The sequence below is a fragment of the Microcaecilia unicolor genome, chromosome 5 (genome assembly GCF_901765095.1).
Source record: "Microcaecilia unicolor chromosome 5, aMicUni1.1, whole genome shotgun sequence".
NCBI classification, from domain to species: domain Eukaryota; kingdom Metazoa; phylum Chordata; class Amphibia; order Gymnophiona; family Siphonopidae; genus Microcaecilia; species Microcaecilia unicolor.
In genome coordinates this window covers 61,852,657-61,874,241 of record NC_044035.1, presented here as the reverse complement: position 1 = coordinate 61,874,241, position 21,585 = coordinate 61,852,657, and the positions used below count along the sequence as shown (strand labels likewise).

The 21,585-nt window shown below is 45.9% G+C and overlaps 1 protein-coding gene across 1 annotated transcript in view; it reads right to left on the bottom strand.

The window, feature by feature from the left end:
• Window positions 1-21,585, bottom strand: part of LOC115470067 (WASH complex subunit 2A-like) — a 211,934-nt gene that overhangs the window by 101,519 nt on the left and 88,830 nt on the right. The window contains exons 15-17 of the mRNA XM_030202955.1: window positions 16,619-16,774; window positions 9,261-9,406; window positions 407-499 (exon numbers count right to left, since the gene is read on the bottom strand). Coding sequence (XP_030058815.1) covers window positions 407-499; window positions 9,261-9,406; window positions 16,619-16,774 — 395 coding nt within the window. The remainder of the gene's footprint in view (window positions 1-406; window positions 500-9,260; window positions 9,407-16,618; window positions 16,775-21,585) is intronic.

Here is a 21,585-nt window from a genome sequence, read left to right as displayed (position 1 = left end):
CCCCCCCACCGAGAGTCACCTCTGCCGCCACCCCTCCACTCGCCCCGTCTCATCGCTATTCAACTTACATCTCCGCAGCAGGCAGATCAGCTGAGCTGCCGTTGGCCTTCCTTCCCTGCCTGTGTCCCGCCCTCGCCGACGTTACGTCACACGAGGGCGGGACACAGGCAGAGATCGAAGGCCAACGGCAGCTCAGCTGATCTGCCTGCTGCGGAGGTTTAAGTTGAATAGTGATGAGACGGGGCGGCAAACTCGGGGGGGGGGGTACCGGGGGCGGTGGCGAACTCGGGTGGGGCGGACAGCGGCGACCCACCAGCCCGTTTTAACGGGCTCAATGGCTAGTATATCATAAACAAACTACAACACGTCAGTGTTAAAATATTATTTAATCTTTGTACAAGCCTACCTCAGAATCTTCCTCATCAGAGAAGAGACCTCTAGTTTGTTTCATAGGGTTACGAACAGTGAGAGGTTTGATATGTTCAGGAGCTTGTTCAACCTAAACAAAACAAATACTGCCATCAATGTTATTATATTTTTTTTACCACAACGCACATTGAGATGCAAAGTATGCAAAGTCATGCAGAACAGCTCATTACACAAAATGAATAAAGCAGATCGTGTTTAACCTCAAAAGCTGCATTATTCATAAAAGATTAATACCATCTTTGGTGTAAAGGGTGTGGGGCAGGTGATTCCAGTATAAGTGAAATTATACCATGGAATGATACAAAGAAAATATGATATTCTTTGTTTTATTCTCTATTCCTTTCTTAATAATTCCTAACATTGTTTGCTTTTTTGGCCTCTGCCACACACTGAGTAGAAGATTCAACATGTTGTCCACGATGACTAAATTATTTACCTGGGTGGTGACTCCTAATGTAGAACCTAGCATTGTTCAGGTCTAATTTGGGTTATTCTTCCCTATATGTACCACTATGCACTTGTCCACATTAAATTCACCTGCCATTTGAATGCTCAGTCTTCTAAGGTCCTTCTCACAATTCGCATGTGATTTAACCACTCTGAATTATTTGCCGTTATCTGCAAATCTTATTTCACTCATTCTTCCAGATCATTTATAAATGTGTTAAAAAGCATTAGTCCCAGTACAAATCCCTGTATTCACCTTCCTCCATACAGAGAATTAGCTGTTTATCCCTAGTCTCTGTATTCAACTACTTTCTGAAGTTGGTAGCCTAGTGCTTTAGAGCACTGAACTGTCAACTGAGGGTCAGTTGAACTCCTGCTGCTGCTCCATGAGATTTTGTGTAACTCACTTAACCCTCCATTGCCTCAGGTTCAAAACTTAGATTGTAAACCCTCCAAGGGACAAGGAAATACCTAGTGTACCGGAACGTCACTCACCTTGAGTTACTGCTGGAAAAGGTCTGAGCTAAAACCAAATAAATAAAACCAGCTCGCTAATCTACAATCGAACATTGCCTTCTATTCCATAGCTGTTAATTTCCTCAATTCTCTCATGAGGGATTCTATCATTTTGAACATTGTCTCATAGTTCTGGATCTTTCAATCAGACTGTGGGCAGGGTCTGTACCCTGATTTCAGAAAAATGAAAAACAAAAATCCATGCCGGCAGTGAGTGATGACATCATCCAAGTGTACCCAACTCAACCCTGCTTGCCAATGGACAAAGTAAAATGGTACTACAAAGCGACATGTTTCATGAAGAAAGACTAAGGAGGCTAGGGCTATTCAGCTTGGAGAAGGGATGGCTGAGGGGAGACATGATAGAGGTATATAAAATAATGAGTGGAGTGGAACAGGTGGATGTGAAGCGTCTGTTCACGCTTTCCAAAAATACTAGGACTAGGGGGCATGCGATTAAACTACAGTGTAGTAAATTTAAAACAAATCGGAGAAAATGTTTCTTCACCCAACGTGTAATTAAACTCTGGAATTCATTGCCGGAAAATGTGGTGAAGGCGGTTAGCTTAGCAGAGTTTAAAAAGGGGTTGGACGGTTTCCTAAAGGACAAGTCCATAAACCGCTACTAAACGGACTTGGAAAAATCCAAAATCCCAGGAATAACATGTATAGAATGTTTGTACGTTTGGGAAGCTTGCCAGGTGCCCTTGGCCTGGATTGGCCGCTGTCATGGACAAGATGCTGGGCTCGATGGACCCTTGGTCTTTTCCCAGTATGGCATTACTTATGTACTTATTAATCAAATTTTTTCATTGCTGTGCCAATGGGGATAGAAGTGTCAGAACACCTGGAGGCCAGTGTTGACTATTAGGGGGGTAGAGAGAAACATAGGGATAGGGGAGCCCAAAGGATCATTCTGATATTAAGAGCAAGAGGGGCACTTCGACATCCCCTTTGTTAAATATTAGTGTGCTCAATCCTGTTGACATGCTAAACGTTCACCACCAACCCTCCTAAATTTACCATGGCCTCATGAACTAACTAATATTTACCTCTTAGATTAGAAGAAATAGGATGATAAATGCTAAATGAGCCTTTCTGAATGCTGTCCTTGTATGTGCATACACCTATGACCAATTTAACAAGGTTTCTCACCCATATGGAACAGTGAATCAGTCAATATTTAGTGTGAAAATATGAAGGGTAATTTTATAAAAGGTAGACTAGGTTGAGAATCCAAATATACATCTATTTTAAGGCTAACCTACATAGGTGTTTTATGTATCTTTACAGAATACCATCAAAACGGCTGCTTAAGAGCTGATGTAAGTGTACACGGCTGAAATATAAATGCAGGGCATATTTTAGTAGTTACATACTTATGTTGACTCAACTCTGGCTCTGCTTCTAAACATGGCCACACCTGAATCAAGTAAAAGTACATGCTGTACTGATAATGCATGTACGCTTTACATGTGGGGTAATTTTATGAGGCTTTTTATGCACACACAAGGTTTACACATGAAAATAAAGCGAATGCTACATACCTGTAGAAGGTATTCTCCGAGGACAGCAGGCTGATTGTTCTCACTGATGGGGTGACGTCCACGGCAGCCCCTCCAATCGGAATCTTCACTAGCAAAGTCCTTTGCTAGCCCTCGCGCGCCCGCGCGCACCGCGCATGCGCGGCCGTCTTCCCGCCCGAAACCGGCTCGAGCCGGCCAGTCCAGTATGTAGCAAGACAAAACTCTGAAGGGAAGACACAACTCCAAAGGGGAGGCGGGCGGGTTTGTGAGAACAATCAGCCTGCTGTCCTCGGAGAATACCTTCTACAGGTATGTAGCATTCGCTTTCTCTGAGGACAAGCAGGCTGCTTGTTCTCACTGATGGGGTATCCCTAGCCCCCAGGCTCACTCAAAACAACAACCAAGGTCAATTGGGCCTCGCAACGGCGAGGACATAACTGAGATTGACCTAAAAAATTTACCAACTAACTGAGAGTGCAGCCTGGAACAGAACAAACAGGGCCCTCGGGGGGTGGAGTTGGATCCTAAAGCCCAAACAGGTTCTGAAGAACTGACTGCCCGAACCGACTGTCGCGTCGGGTATCCTGCTGCAGGCAGTAATGGGATGTGAATGTGTGGACAGAAGCCCACGTCGCAGCTTTGCAAATTTCTTCAATGGAGGCTGACTTCAAGTGGGCTACCGACGCAGCCATGGCTCTAACATTATGAGCCGTGACATGACCCTCAAGAGCCAGCCCCGCCTGGGCGTAAGTGAAGGAAATGCAATCTGCTAGCCAATTGGATATGGTGCGTTTCCCTACAGCCACTCCCCTCCTATTGGGGTCAAAAGAAACAAACAATTGGGCGGACTGTCTGTGGGGCTGTGTCCGCTCCAAGTAGAAGGCCAATGCTCTCTTGCAGTCCAAAGTGTGCAGCTGACGTTCAGCAGGGCAGGAATGAGGACGGGGAAAGAATGTTGGCAAGACAATTGACTGGTTCAGATGGAACTCCGACACGACCTTTGGCAGAAACTTAGGGTGAGTACGGAGGACTACTCTGTTGTGATGAAATTTGGTGTAAGGGGCCTGGGCTACCAGGGCCTGAAGCTCACTGACTCTACGAGCTGAAGTAACTGCCACCAAGAAAATGACCTTCCAGGTCAAGTACTTCAGATGGCAGGAATTCAGTGGCTCAAAAGGAGGTTTCATCAGCTGGGTGAGAACGACATTGAGATCCCATGACACTGTAGGAGGCTTGACAGGGGGCTTTGACAAAAGCAAACCTCTCATAAAGCGAACAACTAAAGGCTGTCCTGAGATCGGCTTACCTTCCACATGGTAATGGTATGCACTGATTGCACTAAGGTGAACTCTTACAGAGTTGGTCTTGAGACCAGACTCAGACAAGTGCAGAAGGTATTCAAGCAGGGTCTGTGTAGGACAAGAGCGAGGATCTAGGGCCTTGCTGTCACACCAGACGGCAAACCTCCTCCAATGAAAGAAGTAACTTCTCTTAGTGGAGTCTTTCCTGGAAGCAAGCAAGATGCGGGAGACACCCTCTGGCAGACCCAAAGAGGCAAAGTCTACGCCCTCAACATCCAGGCCGTGAGAGCCAGGGACCGGAGGTTGGGATGCAGAAGAGCCCCTTCGTCCTGCGTGATGAGGGTCGGAAAACACTCCAATCTCCACGGTTCTTCGGAGGATAACTCCAGAAGAAGAGGGAACCAGATCTGACGCGGCCAAAAAGGAGCAATCAGGATCATGGTGCCTCGGTCTTGCTTGAGTTTCAACAAAGTCTTCCCCACCAGAGGAATGGGAGGATAAGCATACAGCAGGCCCTCCCCCCAATCGAGGAGGAAGGCATCCGATGCCAGTCTGCCGGTGGCCTGAAGCCTGGAACAGAACTGAGGGACTTTGTGGTTTGCTCGAGATGCGAAGAGATCCACCAAGGGGGTGCCCCACGCTTGGAAGATCTGGCGCACCACTCGGGAGTTGAGCGACCACTCGTGAGGTTGCATAATCCTGCTCAACCTGTCGGCCAGACTGTTGTTTACGCCTGCCAGATATGCGGCTTGGAGCACCATGCCGTTCCGGCGAGCCCAGGTCCACATGCTGACGGCTTCCTGACACAGGGGGCGAGATCCGGTGCCCCCCTGCTTGTTTACATAATACATGGCAACCTGGTTGTCTGTCTGAATTTGAATAATTTGGTGGGACAGCCGATCTCTGAAAGCCTTCAGAGCGTTCCAGATCGCTCGTAACTCCAGAAGATTGATCTGTAGATCGCGTTCCTGGAGGGACCAGCTTCCTTGAGTGTGGAGCCCATCGACATGAGCTCCCCATCCCAGGAGAGACGCATCCGTGGTCAGCACTTTTTGTGGCTGAGGAATTTGGAAGGGACGTCCCAGAGTCAAATTGGTCCAAATCGTCCACCAATACAGGGATTCGAGAAAACTCGTGGACAGGTGGATCACGTCCTCTAGACCCCCAGCGGCCTGATACCACTGGGAGGCTAGGGTCCATTGAGCAGATCTCATGTGAAGGCGGGCCATGGGAGTCACATGAACTGTGGAGGCCATGTGGCCCAGCAATCTCAACATCTGCCGAGCTGTGATCTGCTGGGACGCTCGCACCCGGGAGACGAGGGACAACAAGTTGTTGGCTCTCGTCTCTGGGAGATAGGCGCGAGCCGTCCGAGAATCCAGCAGAGCTCCTATGAATTCGAGGTTCTGCACTGGAAGAAGATGGGACTTTGGGTAATTTATCACAAACCCCAGTAGCTCCAGAAGGCGAATAGTCATCTGCATGGACTGCAGGGCTCCTGCCTCGGACGTGCTCTTTACCAGCCAATCGTCGAGATATGGGAACACGTGTACTCCCAGCCTGCGAAGTGCCGCTGCTACCACAGCTAGGCACTTTGTGAACACCCTGGGCGCAGAGGCGAGCCCAAAGGGTAGCACACAGTACTGGAAGTGGCGTGTGCCCAACTGAAATCGCAGATACTGTCTGTGAGCTGGCAGTATCGGGATATGTGTGTAGGCATCCTTCAAGTCCAGAGAGCATAGCCAATCGTTTTGCTGAATCATGGGGAGAAGGGTGCCCAGGGAAAGCATCCTGAACTTTTCTTTTACGAGATATTTGTTCAGGGCCCTTAGGTCTAGGATGGGACGCATCCCCCCTGTTTTCTTTTCCACAAGGAAGTACCTGGAATAGAATCCCAGCCCTTCTTGCCCGGATGGCACGGGCTCGACCGCATTGGCGCTGAGAAGGGCGGAGAGTTCCTCTGCAAGTACCCTCTTGTGTTGGAAGCTGTAAGACTGAGCTCCCGGTGGACAATTTGGAGGTTTTGAGGTCAAATTGAGGGTGTACCCCTGCCGGACTATTTGCAGAACCCACTGATCGGAGGTTAAGAGAGGCCACCTTTGGTGAAAAGCTTTCAACCTCCCTCCGACTGGCAGGTCGCCCGGCACGGACACTTGGATGTCGGCTATGCTCCGCTGGAGCCAGTCAAAAGCTCGCCCCTTGCTTTTGCTGGGGAGCCGCGGGGCCTTGCTGAGTCGCACGCTGCTGACGAGAGCGAGCGCGCTGGGGCTTAGCCTGGGCCGCAGGCTGTCGGGAAGGAGGATTGTACCTACGCTTGCCAGAAGAGTAGGGAACAGTCTTCCTTCCCCCGAAAAATCGTCTACCTGTAGAGGTAGAAGCTGAAGGCTGCCGGCGGGCGAATTTGTCGAATGCGGTGTCCCGCTGGTGGAGAGACTCTACCACCTGTTCGACTTTTTCGCCAAAAATGTTGTCCGCACGGCAAGGCGAGTCCGCAATCCGCTGCTGGATTCTATTCTCCAGGTCGGCGGCACGCAGCCATGAGAGCCTGCGCATCACCACACCTTGAGCAGCGGCCCTGGACGCAACATCAAAAGTGTCATAAACTCCTCTGGCCAGGAATTTTCTGCACGCCTTCAGCTGCCTGACCACCTCCTGAAAAGGCTTGGCTTGCTCAGGGGGAAGAGCATCAACCAAGCCCGCCAACTGCCGCACATTGTTCCGCATGTGTATGCTCGTGTAGAGCTGGTAAGACTGGATCTTGGACACGAGCATAGAGGAATGGTAGGCCTTCCTCCCAAAGGAGTCTAAGGTTCTAGCGTCCTTGCCCGGGGGCGCCGAAGCATGTTCCCTAGAACTCTTAGCCTTCTTTAGGGCCAAATCCACAACTCCAGAGTCGTGAGGCAACTGAGTGCGCATCAGCTCTGGGTCCCCATGGATCCGGTACTGGGACTCGATCTTCTTGGGAATGTGGGGATTAGTTAAGGGTTTCGTCCAGTTCGCAAGCAATGTCTTTTTTAGGACATGGTGCAAGGGAACGGTGGACGCTTCCTTAGGTGGAGAAGGATAGTCCAGGAGCTCAAACATTTCAGCCCTGGGCTCGTCCTCCACAACCACCGGGAAGGGGATGGCCGTAGACATCTCCCGGACAAAGGAAGCAAAAGACAGACTCTCGGGAGGAGAAAGCTGTCTTTCAGGAGAGGGAGTGGGATCAGAAGGAAGACCCTCAGACTCCTCGTCAGAGAAATATCTAGGATCTTCCTCTTCCTCCCACGAGGCCTCACCCTCGGTGTCAGACACAAGTTCACGAACCTGTGTCTGCAACCTCGCCCTGCTCGACTCAGTGGAGCCACGTCCACGATGGGGGCGTCGAGAGGTAGACTCCCTCGCCCGCATCGGCGAAGCTCCCTCCGCCGACGTAGTCGGGGAGCCTTCCTGGGAGGTGGCCGCTGCCGGCACCGCACGCGGTACCGACGTCGGGGACCTCAACCTGGGCGATGGGCCAGCCGGCGCCACGCTCGACGGTACCGGAGGCGCAAGCACCGCCGGTACCGGAGGGGTAGGGCGCAACAGCTCTCCCAGAATCTCTGGGAGAACGGCCCGGAGGCTCTCGTTTAGAGCGGCTGCAGAGAAAGGCTGTGAGGTCGATGCAGGCGTCGACGTCAGGACCTGTTCCGGGCGAGGAGGCTGTTCCGGGCTGTCCAGAGTGGAGCGCATCGACACCTCTTGGACAGAGGGTGAGCGGTCCTCTCGGTGCCGATGCCTGCTGGGTGCCGAATCCCTCGGCGACCCAGAGCTCTCGGTGCCGACGCGGGGAGGAGACCGGTGTCGATGCTTCTTCGACTTCTTCCGAAGCATGTCACCGGAGCTCCCCGGCACCGACGAGGAGGACGTAGAATCCATCCGTCGCTTCCTCGGGGCCGAGGCCGAAGAAGGTCGGTCTCGGGGGGGCTGTACCGCAGGAGCCCTCAGGGTGGGAGGAGACCCACCCGAAGGCTCACCGCCACCAGCAGGGGAATGGACAGCCCTCACCTGCACTCCTGACGATGCACCACCGTCCGACGACATCAGCAGACGAGGTCCCGGTACCACCGGCGTCGATGCAGCTATCCGATGTCTCGGCGCCGATGCAGAGGCCCGATGCCTCGATGCACTCGATGCAAGGGCGGCCGAGGAAGATGGTCTGGACGCTGACGACGTCGATGCACTCGAAGATCCCGGTGCCGATGCCGACGAAGAGCCCGAGAACAAAACGTTCCACTGGGCTAGTCTCGCTACCTGAGTCCGCCTTTGAAGCAGGGAACACAGACTACAGTTCTGAGGGCGGTGCTCGGCCCCCAGACACTGAAGACACGACGAGTGTCGATCAGTGAGCGAGATAACCCGGGCGCACTGGGTGCACTTCTTGAAGCCGCTGGAAGGCTTCGATGTCATGGGCGGAAAAATCACGCCGGCGAAATCAAAGTCCGAAATGACGGAAAAAGAGCACCAAAAACTTTAGAGGGAGAAAATCTCGACCGAGGCCGAAAAGAGGCCTACCCCGACGACGAAAGAAAACTTATCGGGGCCAAAAGCTGGAAATACGGGAAGGATTGAAACGGAACCCGGTGGAGGGGTTCCGGAGCACTTCCCGAGTAGAAGAAAAGCTTTTCCGAAGAAAAAACACGTTCAACAATATGGACGCGCGAGGTCGACTCTCCGGGGCTCGACACGGCGAAAAATACGACCGTACCGAGTGCGGACAAAAGAAGACTGGCCGGCTCGAGCCGGTTTCGGGCGGGAAGACGGCCGCGCATGCGCGGTGCGCGCGGGCGCGCGAGGGCTAGCAAAGGACTTTGCTAGTGAAGATTCCGATTGGAGGGGCTGCCGTGGACGTCACCCCATCAGTGAGAACAAGCAGCCTGCTTGTCCTCGGAGAAAAACCTTTATAAAATTATCCCCTGTAAGATTTTAGCATACATGCTGTTAGAAGACATTTTCAAATCACATCTTAATCTTCCAAGCTGGCTGCTGTTTTTTTTGTTTTTTATTTTTAAATAATTACCTTATTCTTCGTAATGCCTTCTTTAGGCCTTTCTGCTTCCTTAGCTGTGCTATCCAGAGCAGTAGGTGGGATACTGGCCTTTTCCTGGAACAAGTTACTACCCATATCTTCATCCGCAAAGAGATCAGCTACAGGGTTAGCCTTAGCTTTGAAAAAGGACACACCAATAAATCAAACGCAAATCTGAGGCAGTACTAACGCCACTGAAGCAAACTTTAAACATTTAGCGACTATGATATTGTTACCAGGAAGAACTTTTGAGAGCTGGAGAGTGAACTGGGCAGAGTGGTTGGGGCTAATAAATACATCCAGCATAGATTTATAGGCCCCCAACATAAAAAGCAGACCCAGGTAATGCCCTAGGCATGTACTGCCTCTTATTCCATTCTTTTCCACATATTAAAGCTCTAATTCTTGATTATTGCCCATTTTGGGAAAATGATTACATTAAAAAAGCAGCTTCTGACACCTGTAATAATGCATCCTCCTGGCAAAACATGCATTTCTCTCAAACCAAAGTAAACAAAGTTCAATGCACATGCCACACAATGATTTGGAAGCACCTTAAAAAGTAAAGGTACATTTGAGGGCAAAAATTTAGGAACCCCTAGTCAAATTAAGTAAATTACAATGAATTTCTAAGTGAACAGAAGGAGACAATCTATATTAATAAATCCCACCTTGAACGTTCTGAAGCTCACTCCAAGGCAGAGAAGCACAAAAATCCTGTAGTCTTCATAGGCTAGGACCAGTAACCCTCACTCATAGACCCACCCTCAGCCACGCCCCATCTGTACATAAAACGCTACCTCAACATTCTGAAGACAACCTGCTGAAGCCATCTGCAAAATCCCTAAACAGTTCGTAAGTTCATGGTGGTGAAGCCATCCAACTCACCATGTCTCTCTGCCCCACCCTCGAGGGCGGAACACAGAGAGTAAAGGGATCCTTAAAGGCACCCCTACCAACTGGCAACCCCCCTCCAACAAACAACGACCCAGGCAGGGGGAGTGTTTCCGTACTGCTCCCCCTGCCTAGGAATCGCTACAGACTGCTGGCAAACTCCACAACCACACGACCACAAAAGCCACCCGCAACCCCCCCCCCCACACACACACAAACAAACACACACACAGAAACACATAAACACACACACTGGGCAGGGCTTCACACCAGCGTAGGCCCCATTTTGCTGCAGCTTCATAAAAAGACGCCTAAGTTAGTAGCTTGAGACATTGCTGCAATTGTTTCAGCAATTAATCAGTTTTACTGTGATAATAATTTTGATTAAGAAGCAAATGGTGATGTTTGCATCAGATGGTGCACTAGTGATGCTTGGAAGACAAAATTGTGTGGCAGCAATTTTGCATCAATCCTTTCCTCATCTCATTAAAAAAAAAACACTAATACAATGAGGATTTAGGCATTAATGATGCCTGGAAACAGATTCTGTTCATGAGGGGTATAGCAAAATTACTCAACTGTAGCAGGTGTTCCCCAAGGACAGCAGGACATGTGTTCTCGCATGTGGGTAATGTCATCCACAGAGACCTGGAGTGGATGTCATCCACAGAGACCTGGAGTGGATGCTGTCCAACTTTCTTTCAACTTCTAGAATTTTGTGGCAGGCCTAACTGCACATGCACTCATGCCTTCCTGCCCACACAACTTGAGCGGGACCCTCAGATAGAAAAAGCATAAAGAATTCAACTCCTAAGGGAGGTGGGAGGGTACGCGAGAAACCGTCCTGATGTCCTTGGGAAAACACCTGCTACAGGAGAGTAACTTGGCTTTCTCAGAGGACAAGCAGGATATGCTCTTCTTACATGTGGGAATCCCTGGCTACCAGGCTCGCCAAATACAACCATGGTCAATAGATACTTGCAACGGCGAGGTCAATCAGAACCAATAAGAGTGGAGGAGTGGCCTAGTAGTTAGGGTGGTGGACTTTGGTCCTGGGGAACTGAGGAACTGAGTTCGATTCCCAGCACAGGCAGCTCCTTGTGACTCTGGGCAAGTCACTTAACCCTCCATTGCCCCATGTAAGCCGCATTGAGCCTGCCATGAGTGGGAAAGCGCGGGGTACAAATGTAAAAAAATAAAATAAAATAACACTAATACCACAAATATTCTTGTTGTGAAGGTGCAGCCTGGAAAAAAAAAGAATGGGCCTAGGAGGCTGAAGTTGGATTCTAGACTCCCAACAAATTCTGCAGAACTGTCTGACCAAACCAGCTGTCACATCAGGTATCCTGTTCAAGGCAGTAGTGAGAAGTGAATGTGTGGACTGAAGACCACGTTGAAGCTTTGCAAATCTCCTCAATGGAGATCAACTTCAAGTGGGCTACCAACACAGCCTTAGCTCTGACACTGTGAGCTGTGAAATGACCCTCCAGAGTTAGCTCAGCCTGGGTATAAATAAAGGAGATACAATCTGCTAGCCAACTGGAAAAAGTATGTTTATCAATGGTTGTCCCCATCCTGTTTGGGTCAAAAGAAAGAAAATGCTGGGTGGCCTGTCTATGGGCTTTAGGTGCTCCAGATAAAAGGCTAAGGCTCTCATGCAGTCCAAGACATGCAGTGTACTTTTGCCAGAATGGACATGAGGTTTCAGGAAAAGTGTTGGAAGGACAGTTGACTGATTAAGATGTAAATCCAACACTATCTTAGGAAGAAACTTGCAGAGAAGGAAAAATTAGTTAACTATCTGATAATTTTCTTTCCTTTAGTACCAGAGGATCAGTCCAGACAAATGGGTTATGAACATCCACCAGTAGGTGGAGATAGAGAATTCTAATGAGTTGTGCCTCATAGGTATTTGGAAAAGGGATTTGATGTATCACTTTCTTGTTGTGTATTCTGATTGTCCTAGTTCTACGTCTAGTAGCGCTTTAGAAATGATAAGTAGTAGTAGCATTCTGACTATCCTAGTTCTGCTGATGGCCCTAATTTGGGCATTTCAGCGGCAGATGAGGGTGATGATTCTACTGTAGCTAGGCTGTTTTTGAGAGAAGAGTTACCTCTGTTGATCACAAAAATCTTTGGAGGCTTTAAACATTTCTTCCCCTGCTTATCAGTCCTCTAGTCCTGCTCCATCTATTATGTCAGGTACTAAGAGACCTCCTGTATATTTCCATATTCATGAGGCTATGTAGGAGGTTGCTTCGGCTCTGTGGTTGACCCTTGATTCTAACCTCCGGGTGGCTTGCGCTATGTCCAAATTATATCCCCTTCTGCCGTCTGATTTAGAGCAGCTTGCTCTGCCTAAGGATGATGCCCTTATTACGGTGGTTACAAAACGCACCACTATGCCTTGTGAAGGCGGCAGTGCATTAAAGGATATACATGACCGCAACCTTGAGGCTTCCTTGAAGCTTGCCTTTCAATTTGTGTTAAATTCTCAGGCAGTAATTTCTTCTTTTGTAGCTGGGGCTTCTTTATCGTGGATTTAACAATTGATCATGCTGGACTCACCTCCAGACTTTCTCCCTACCCTAGAGGCAGGGTTGTCCTATTTGTCAGATGCACTTTATGACATTGTACGAGCATCAGCTAAGGGTATGGCCTTGGCTGTTTTGGCACAATGATGGCTAAGGTTGAGGCATTGGGCCACTGCTGTGGCATTCAAATCTCATCTGGCGAAGTTGCCCTTTAGGGAGAAACCCTTTGGTGCAGATTTGGAGAAGACTGTTAAAGACCTGGGAGATTCCAAGGTCCAGTGGCTATCTGAGGATAAGCCTAAGCCTTATCTCTGGGTGGCTAAGTCTCATTTTCGATACGCGTGGAGGTATAGACCAAGAAAAGCTAGTGCTTCCGCTCAAAAACCTCTTTCCTCAGACTCGGTCTTCCTTTTGAGGCAAAAAGTCCTTTTCTGCTTCCTACCTCTCCCTGTTTGCAGCCCTCACAATAACGCTATTAAAATGTTCTATTACATAGTGTGTTGACGTTGTAAGTAGTATACTATGCCATACTTTGTATCGTTATTTGAATATTTTTTACTGCTGTAATTGTCTATTGCTTATGTTTGACTTATTCTTGCTGTATACCACCTTGAGTGAATTCTTTCAAAAAGCGGTAAATAAATCCTAATAAAATAATGCCAATATCTGGTTAGCACAGCCAAGTTTAAAAAATGTTTAGACAATTTCTTGGAGTAAGTCAACAGACAAGGTAGCCCTGGATAAAGCCACTGCTTATGCTTTGGGGAAAGTAACATGGAATCTGACTACTTTTTGGGAAGCTGCCATGTGCTAAAAACAGGATACTGGGTTCCCGTCTGGCCCAGTATGGCAATTCTTATATTAGGTTTTCAGGATATCTACATTGAGTACCCAAAAAACACAAAGGCAAGTGGTCTGCAAGATCCAGAACAGCAGAAAAGAAAAGCAGACCCAAGTGGTGAAATAAAACAAAATTTACTCAATGCAGATATAGCTTGGGAAAGACAGCTCACTGATTGTGAGCTTTACTCTTTTTACTATACTGCACTAACCAGACAGGGAAAACATTGGTCTGTTACTGCTGGTTTCATGTTAAGCCCCTGACACAAACCTTGAGAGGGAGAAATATGGCCACGTTGGGTGGTTAGAGGAAAGTTGTATGCTGATTTTATGTATCTATGTTGAAATTTTGTTTCTCAAGTATGCATGAGAATTTGAATATACTGAGTCTCCAAGAAATGTAAAAAACAAACATTCATACATACATACAAAAAAACCTCATGGATATTCATCGGGATATCCTGAAAAGCAGCCTGTTTACTAAGTGTCGTTAATATGGGTCTTGTGGCAATTAATTCTCCCTTGTTTGGTTAGGTGACTCCACATGTTCTAATAGCAACATGGTGAACCACTTCCGATGTTGGCACCAGGCCAGACAAGGTAGGGATCACATCTGTCCCCCTCTAGGAAAAGGGACTTTTCAGGCGAGTCTGGGTCATAGACAATATTTTACCAAGGAAATAGCTTGCATGGTGGTAATCGGGCATTGCTGCATGCTACCCGGTTACCGCCAGGTTAGTACAGGAGCTCTTATTGCCATCTCACTGGGTGGTGGTAAGGGCTCCCCATTGCATGGCCACATGGTAAGAGTTCTCTTACCGTATTGGCCGTGTGTATCTGGGGGCTTTTTACCCGCTGCGTTAGAAAGGGCCCTGGAATGTGGGAAAAACGTCCTCCACTGCTAGCGCAGGGCCCTTTTTCCCGTAGCTTGGTAAAAAGACCCCTAAGTTAGCATGGCATATCCTCAAACTATTAACTAAGTGCCCCTTTTATATATGATGAAGCTCATTCAAACTGAATGGGTTGTGTTGTATTTGCCGCACTGGGAATTACTAGCATGGTTTATTAAAAGGGGCCCTAAGTTTGGCAAATTTTTCTTTACATTACTTTAGTGTATAGCCATTAATACAAAAAAATAGAAAATTTGGCCATTATATGGATGTGGTAAAAATGGTCTTAGTGCACGGGATAAACCTACGGAAGGACGTGCAATGGCCACATTTTTCTGCAGCTTTGTATTCTTTGAAATAAAATGGTGGTATTTTAATGCTACTTCATAAACAGCCAACAGTGAGAAATTCCAAGAGTAAAATTCTCAAAAAGTTTCTGGGTTCCATTTTTGACCTTCCCAATACACTACCAGGCAAAAAGGACTATTTTAAATGTCTGGCTAATTCATTTTGAAAATAAAATTTTATTAAAAACTATTGGCCTGATATTCAGAGTGATTTAAGTGAACAGGAGACGTTCCAGGCTGCTTAAATCGCTCTGAACTGCCTAATGATATTCAGCAGCACTAAACTGGGCAATTGTCTCTGACTGCCCATGTCAAAAGTGGGCAGGTCAGGGCAGTACAGGGGGCAGAACTGGGGAGGAGCAGCAGTTATATGGGTGACAGCAATATTCAGTGCTGGGATCCATGTAGCTAGGTCGGCCAAGTAAGGATGGTTCAAAAGCTGTCCTAATTTTGGCTGGCCTAGCTATGCAGGTCTCGGCACTGACTATCTGCTGGGACCCACACAACTTCTTTTTTTTTTTTTTTAAAGCTCCCGGATCCTCTGAAAAAGCCACCTTTATGCCCCCCCCCCCCCCCCGTCCACAAGTCAAACCCCCTCCCACCTCCCTGCCCCCAACTTGGTAGGCCTGCCTGCCTCAACCCCACTATACCACCAGGGATATCAGGTAGGCCCGGGGGGGGGGGGGGGTCATCTGAGAAGGATGGGAGGAGGTCTATGACTCATAGGTTGAGGGGAGAGAAAAAAAAGAAAGGGGGGGGGGAATTTTTCAGGAAATCAGGGAGCTAAAACAAAACAAATAAGTTATGCAGGCCCTGGCTGAATATCGGCTGGGACCCACATAAGCTCTGGCAGACAGGGCCCTTTCAGTTATAAGTACATAACTTCATAAGTGTTGCTATACATGGACAATTCAAAGGTCCATCAAGCCCCGTATCCTGTTTCCAACAATGGCCAATCCAGGTCACAATTACCTGGCAAGATCCCAAAGCAGTACAATACATTTTATTCTGCTTATTCTAGAAATAAGCAGTGGATTTTCCAGAGTCCATTTTAATAATGACTTATGGATTTTTCTTTTAGGAAGCTATCCAAACCTTTTTTAAACCCCGCTAAACTAACTGCTTTTAGTACATTTTCTGACAATGAATTCCAGAGCTTAATTACACATTGGGTGAAGAAAATATTTCTCCGATTCGTTTTAAATTTACTACTTTGTAGCTTCATTGCGTGCCCCCTAGTCCTAGTATTTTTGGAAAGAGTAAACAATCGATTCATGTCTACCCGTTCCACTCCACTCATTATTTTATATACCTCTATCAAATCTCCCCCCTCAGCAGTCTTTTCTCCAAGCTGAACAGCCCTAGCCGTTTCAGCCTTTCCTCATAGGGACGTCGTCCCATCCAGTTAGCCCTGGATGTTCAGTGCTAGTGCTCTGGCATAGCCAGGCACGGAATATTTGGGGCTAATCTAGCCGGCGAGGGTAAGCATTTAAAAAAAGGTTTACCGCTGCCAGTTGAATATCAGCCGGTATGTTTTAAATGGTGTACTTGTACGCTCTGAAGATGCTCTGTTAGGTGTCTCAAAAGTTCTGCTGTTCAATAATTTAATGCAGCTAGTCTGTTTTTTAGGATATTTTTAACATACAAGAAAATGCTACATATGCAAATCTTATGCGCGTTCATTGTGGAAATCCTGAGAACACATCTAGTCAGTGGATCCCCGCTAAGCCAAAGAAGGCAAAGCCTTGCCATGCGCAGCACAAATATCATAGTACTTACACTTCTGAAGTGGAATATATACAACATAACACTAATCCTGTAAGCCATATATAAAAAATTACCAGAATTTGATGGCTTGGTATTTGAATCACCAAAAATGTCATCAAAGAGGCTGGCACTTCCTGCTTGCTTAGAATCCATGTCATGTTTCCGTGCCACTAGTTTCTTTCTTTCTTTCTCTGCTAGAACTGAAGAGGAACTAAAGACATCCTCACCACCTGTGATGAAAAGAAAAGTATTGTGACAATGCAATGGAATCTTGGCACCCAGATGACAGCATAACGTTCAGCACGCTGCATCTAGGCATCTAACTTATGGCACCTAATTATAGAATTGCCCTCTTTAAGGGTAATTCTGAAACTGGGTGCCCACATTTACCTGCCACTTGCACATATAAATATGTAGAATGCTAGCATTTTAGAAGTTAAGTGTATACTTGCAAGCACAGGTGCTAGCAGGCATCTAAGCACTATTCTCTAAGGGTGAGTGTTAAGTGCTATAGCAAATAAATGCAAGGGACTGTACACATGGGTGGGTAATGGACAGGGCTCCCACTTATGCACGTAAGTTATAGAATACAGCAAAGTTTGTGTGCCCTTGCCATATTTATTTACCCAAAGTTATGCTAAAGACTATGGCTGGTATAACTGTAGGTATGTAAATATTATGAATGCTGACAGCAGGTTATGCCAGTATTCTATATCAGAATATAGATATCTTGAAGCTTTACAGAATAAGCTCTCACCGCAAGGCATTGGAGCACATAAAAGGAGGCACCCACTTACTGAATTGCCCTGTATGTAACCAAATCATTCCTACAATGCTGGTTATATGGTGCTCAGAAAAAAAACAAGACTCCCAACATTTTTCCAAATAATCCAAACACTTCCCGCTGTAGCAGAAACTTCTGCCTGAAATTTGAGACATTTCTGAGTACTTTATTTTTCAACAGGATGGAGCTCCAGTGCATCAAGCTCGCAAAACAGTTGAGCTCTTAATTAATGAAACCCCAGAATTCATTCAGCCAACAGATCAGTGGCGTCAAAAGACTTTCTGCAGCTTGAAGGATACTTTGAACACAAATAATACATTTTGAGGCAGATTTTAGAAAGGATGTACAAATCAGAATTAAAATGTCCAGGTTTGGAGGTGTCAAATTCCACTAGTATTGTAGAATAAAATCTGACTTAACGCTTGTTCTAAAATACATCCAGAAATGGACATGTATGCTCCAGTAGCATGCGGCGGGAACATTCATTTTAAAAGCACCAATTTTCAATGGGGTGAACACAGTAACATAAACGTGTATGTGCTGGCACAAGCACGTGTATGTTAGCTAATTTTGGAATATACATATTTTCTGACACTGTCACAGAGCCCAATACCCTTTTGCCATATCACTTTTTTTTTTAGGGGAAGGAGCAAAAACACTGGGAAAGTAAGGGGAAAACCACCCCTAATCCCTCCAGTGGAATGCTGCACAAAACGAGCAACTGGAAGCAGGTGTAGATCCCAACATTCATACATTCGGTGAACATAAAATAGGTACGCTCCTTCTGAAATGGGGAATGCATATTTATCTTTCTGACCCACCCTAGTTGCACCCAGACCATGCCTTCTTGCCAAATGCAAACAGGCTTCTAAAATCATTTAGATGTTTATACAAACGACACGTCTAACTCTAAAATGACAACATTTATGACAACTTTCAAATGCCAGAACCTTTTTCCTCAGGTCAGGTGGAGAAGTAAGTAAAAATGTATGCAATTTCTAAGGATAACAGAGAAATTTCCTTTTGGGAGAATAATTTACCTGGCTAGCAAAATTAAGATCACGTTTCCTCATCATGCCCTAAGAAACTCAAATGTATTCTGACTACGAACATAACAAATGTAGTCTGGCAGCAGAAGCACAGCCTATCCTCCAGAGCTGCACACTGTTTCTCACAGCTCCAGCTCATATTATTATGATTTTTTTTTATATCAGTCTGTCTTATTTGGTCACCTAATTTACATGAGGATCTGAAAATTGGACAATTAGTTATTTAAAACGCATCCTGAAAAATATCAATTCATTGTGAAAGTGAATTTTGGCTGTATGAAGAAGACCTGAAAGGTCTAAATCAGAGGAGTAAGATGTTTGTATCATTCACTAGACTTAGGAGTCATTGCCTGAGTGAATGTGAACAACATCTAAACTTCCCATCTGCTAAAATTATAGACATCCTCATATTACAGTACTTAATTTTAAATTTATTTCAGGGTCATGTACTGCACATTATCTTTTGCAGGGTGTATGGAAATAAAATGTGATCTGAGGCAGATAATGCAAGACTACAGAATTATACAGTGCCAACCATTAGTAAGGCAAAGTTACTTACCTGTAGCAGGTATTCTCCCAGGACAGAAGGCCAACTGATCTCATATGTGGACGACATCATCCATGCAGCCTGGTGCAGAAATGCTGCCCAGCATACTTTACCTTTAAGGCAGTGCTCCCTCCACACATCTGCGGGTACCTGCCCACCTGACTCATGAGCACAGAACCAGCAGTACTATAACATAGCTAAAAACTAAATTCAAATCCTAGGGGAGGTGGGAGTGTGAAAGGGGTCCAATAAGGGACCAATGAAAAGTGGCGCATTTATGTCAGTCATATAAAGAATTATTAAATTATTCTGATGAGAACTGTAACCTACGAGGGAACGAGCTGTGAATATTACTTTTTTAAAAACTTTTTATTTATCAATATTTCTAATTACAATCAAGCAGAATACTTGTATAGAAAAGTAAGAGTCCCAGCAATAACAACAATAAAGGAAAACAATACTAAAAAGAAGAAAACAACAATATACACTGGTAATCTAACTCAAACTGAAGAGTAGTAAATCTCCTGGACTGGATGGTATTCATCCCAGACTACTGATAGAACTGAAAAATGAGCTTGCGGAGCTATTCTTAGTAATATGTAATTTAGCCTCAAAATCGAGCGTGGTACCGGAAGATTGGAGGGTGGCCAATGTAACATCGATTTTTAAAAAAGGTTCCAGAGGAGATGTGGGAAATTATAGACCGGTGAGTCTGACGTCGATGCCAGGCAAAATGGTAGAGACTGTTAAGAACAAAATTACACAGCATATTCAAAAGCATGGATTAATGAGACAAAGTCAACATGGATTTAGTGAAGGGAAACCTTGCCTCACCAATCTACTACATTTCTTTGAAGGGGTGAACAAACATGTGGATAAAGGTGAGCCAGTTGATATTGTGTATCTGGATTTTCAGAAGGCATTTGACAAAGTACCTCATGAAAGACTCCAGAGGAAATTGGAGAGTCATGGGATAGGAGGTAGTGTCCTACTGTGGATTAAAAACTGGTTAAAAGATAAAAAACAGAGAGTAGGGTTAAATGGTCAGTATTCTCAATGGAGAAGGGTAGTTAATGGGGTTCCTCAGGGGTCTGTGCTTGGACTGCTGCTTTTTAACATTTATAAATGACCTAGAGATGGTGAGGTAATTAAATTTGCTGATGACACAAAGTTATTCAAAGTCGTTAAATCGCGGGAGAATTGTGAAAAATTACAAGAGGACCTTACGAGACTGGGCGTCTAAATAGCAGATGACGTTTAAAGTGAGCAAGTAAAAAAGTGATGCATGTGGGAAAGAGGAACTCTAATTATAGCTACGTCATGCAAGGTTCCACGTTAGGAGTCACAGACCAAGAAAGGGATCTAGGTGTCGTCGTTGAAGATACGTTGAAATCTTCTGCTCAGTGTGCTGCTGCGGCTAAGAAAGCAAATAGAATGTTAGGTATTATTAGGAAAGGAATGGAAAACAAAAATGAGGATAATGCCTTTGTATCGCTCTGTGGTGCGACCGATATCATAAAAAGAAAGAAGCTCATATCTCAAGCACCCCTGGTTTTAACAACAAATATTGCTGACACCTCTTCTGAGTATCTCTAGAAATATCAGGGAAGATTTGAATTCTAAATCCCCAAAATATCTTCTTTTTATTTTTAAAGTATATTCTCATTAACCAATTTTTATAAGGCGCCAACACCATGGTATTCCACCAAGGTTGATGCTGTCTCCAGTGTCTGAAGATTCCAAAACCGCTGAAACATCCAACTGTGAAGCACTCTGAACATTCTGTTTGGTAGCCAAAGATTTAGAAGGTAAATAATATACTTGCGAAAAAGGTGGAATATTTTCCTCAGCAACTCCCAAATTTCTTTTATATATCTTTTAAGCATATCTCAAGGAGTAACAGCCAACACCTTAGGAAAATTTAAGATTTTTCACACGATTCTGCTTTCCTCCTTAAATAAGACACATCTTTCATAATGTTAGTTTGAAGGTTACTAATATTTTCCAACTCTTTTTCTTGCTTCTTAACTTGCTCAGTTAATATCAGTTTCTTTTAACTTCCTCTCCAAACTAATCAAATCCTGGCACAGCATTTGGGCTCTCATGTCGGGGCTGAGTGAAGCCTCTACCTAAGTGAGTAGAATGAAGCCTCCAACTGCCCCATACTGCTCCAGCAGGCTGTTCACAGACTCTGTTGGGAACCCAGCTCTCTGCAGAAAAGAGTCGATTGCTCCAATAACAAAAGGAGTACTAAGTCGCTGAGAGGCTCCAGCAGCAGACCGTCCCCTTCTCTTCGGCACTACAAAGGAAAAACAGGAGACTGCAGAGAGATTCCACACCTGTCAGGTGCATGCAGCAGCCATCTTGGATCTTTGAAAGTGAGCTGTGATTATTATCTGTAACTCCTGATCCAGAATGTACTATACAGGTCTTTGAGCCCATGAAACTAGGCATAAGGGAGAAATGTGTGTGTAGTCTAGCCAGGAAAAGATAAGGTGTGCTGTAAATGTTATAAGCAAATGTGCGAGAAACAGTGACGTATACTGTTTATCACTTAGTGATTATGTAATGGAATGTGCAGTCATGCTTGATTATTGCTGAGAAGGGAATTCAGAAGTCAGTCTGCAAGGCAGCAGGACTTTGTAGCTATATATATATATA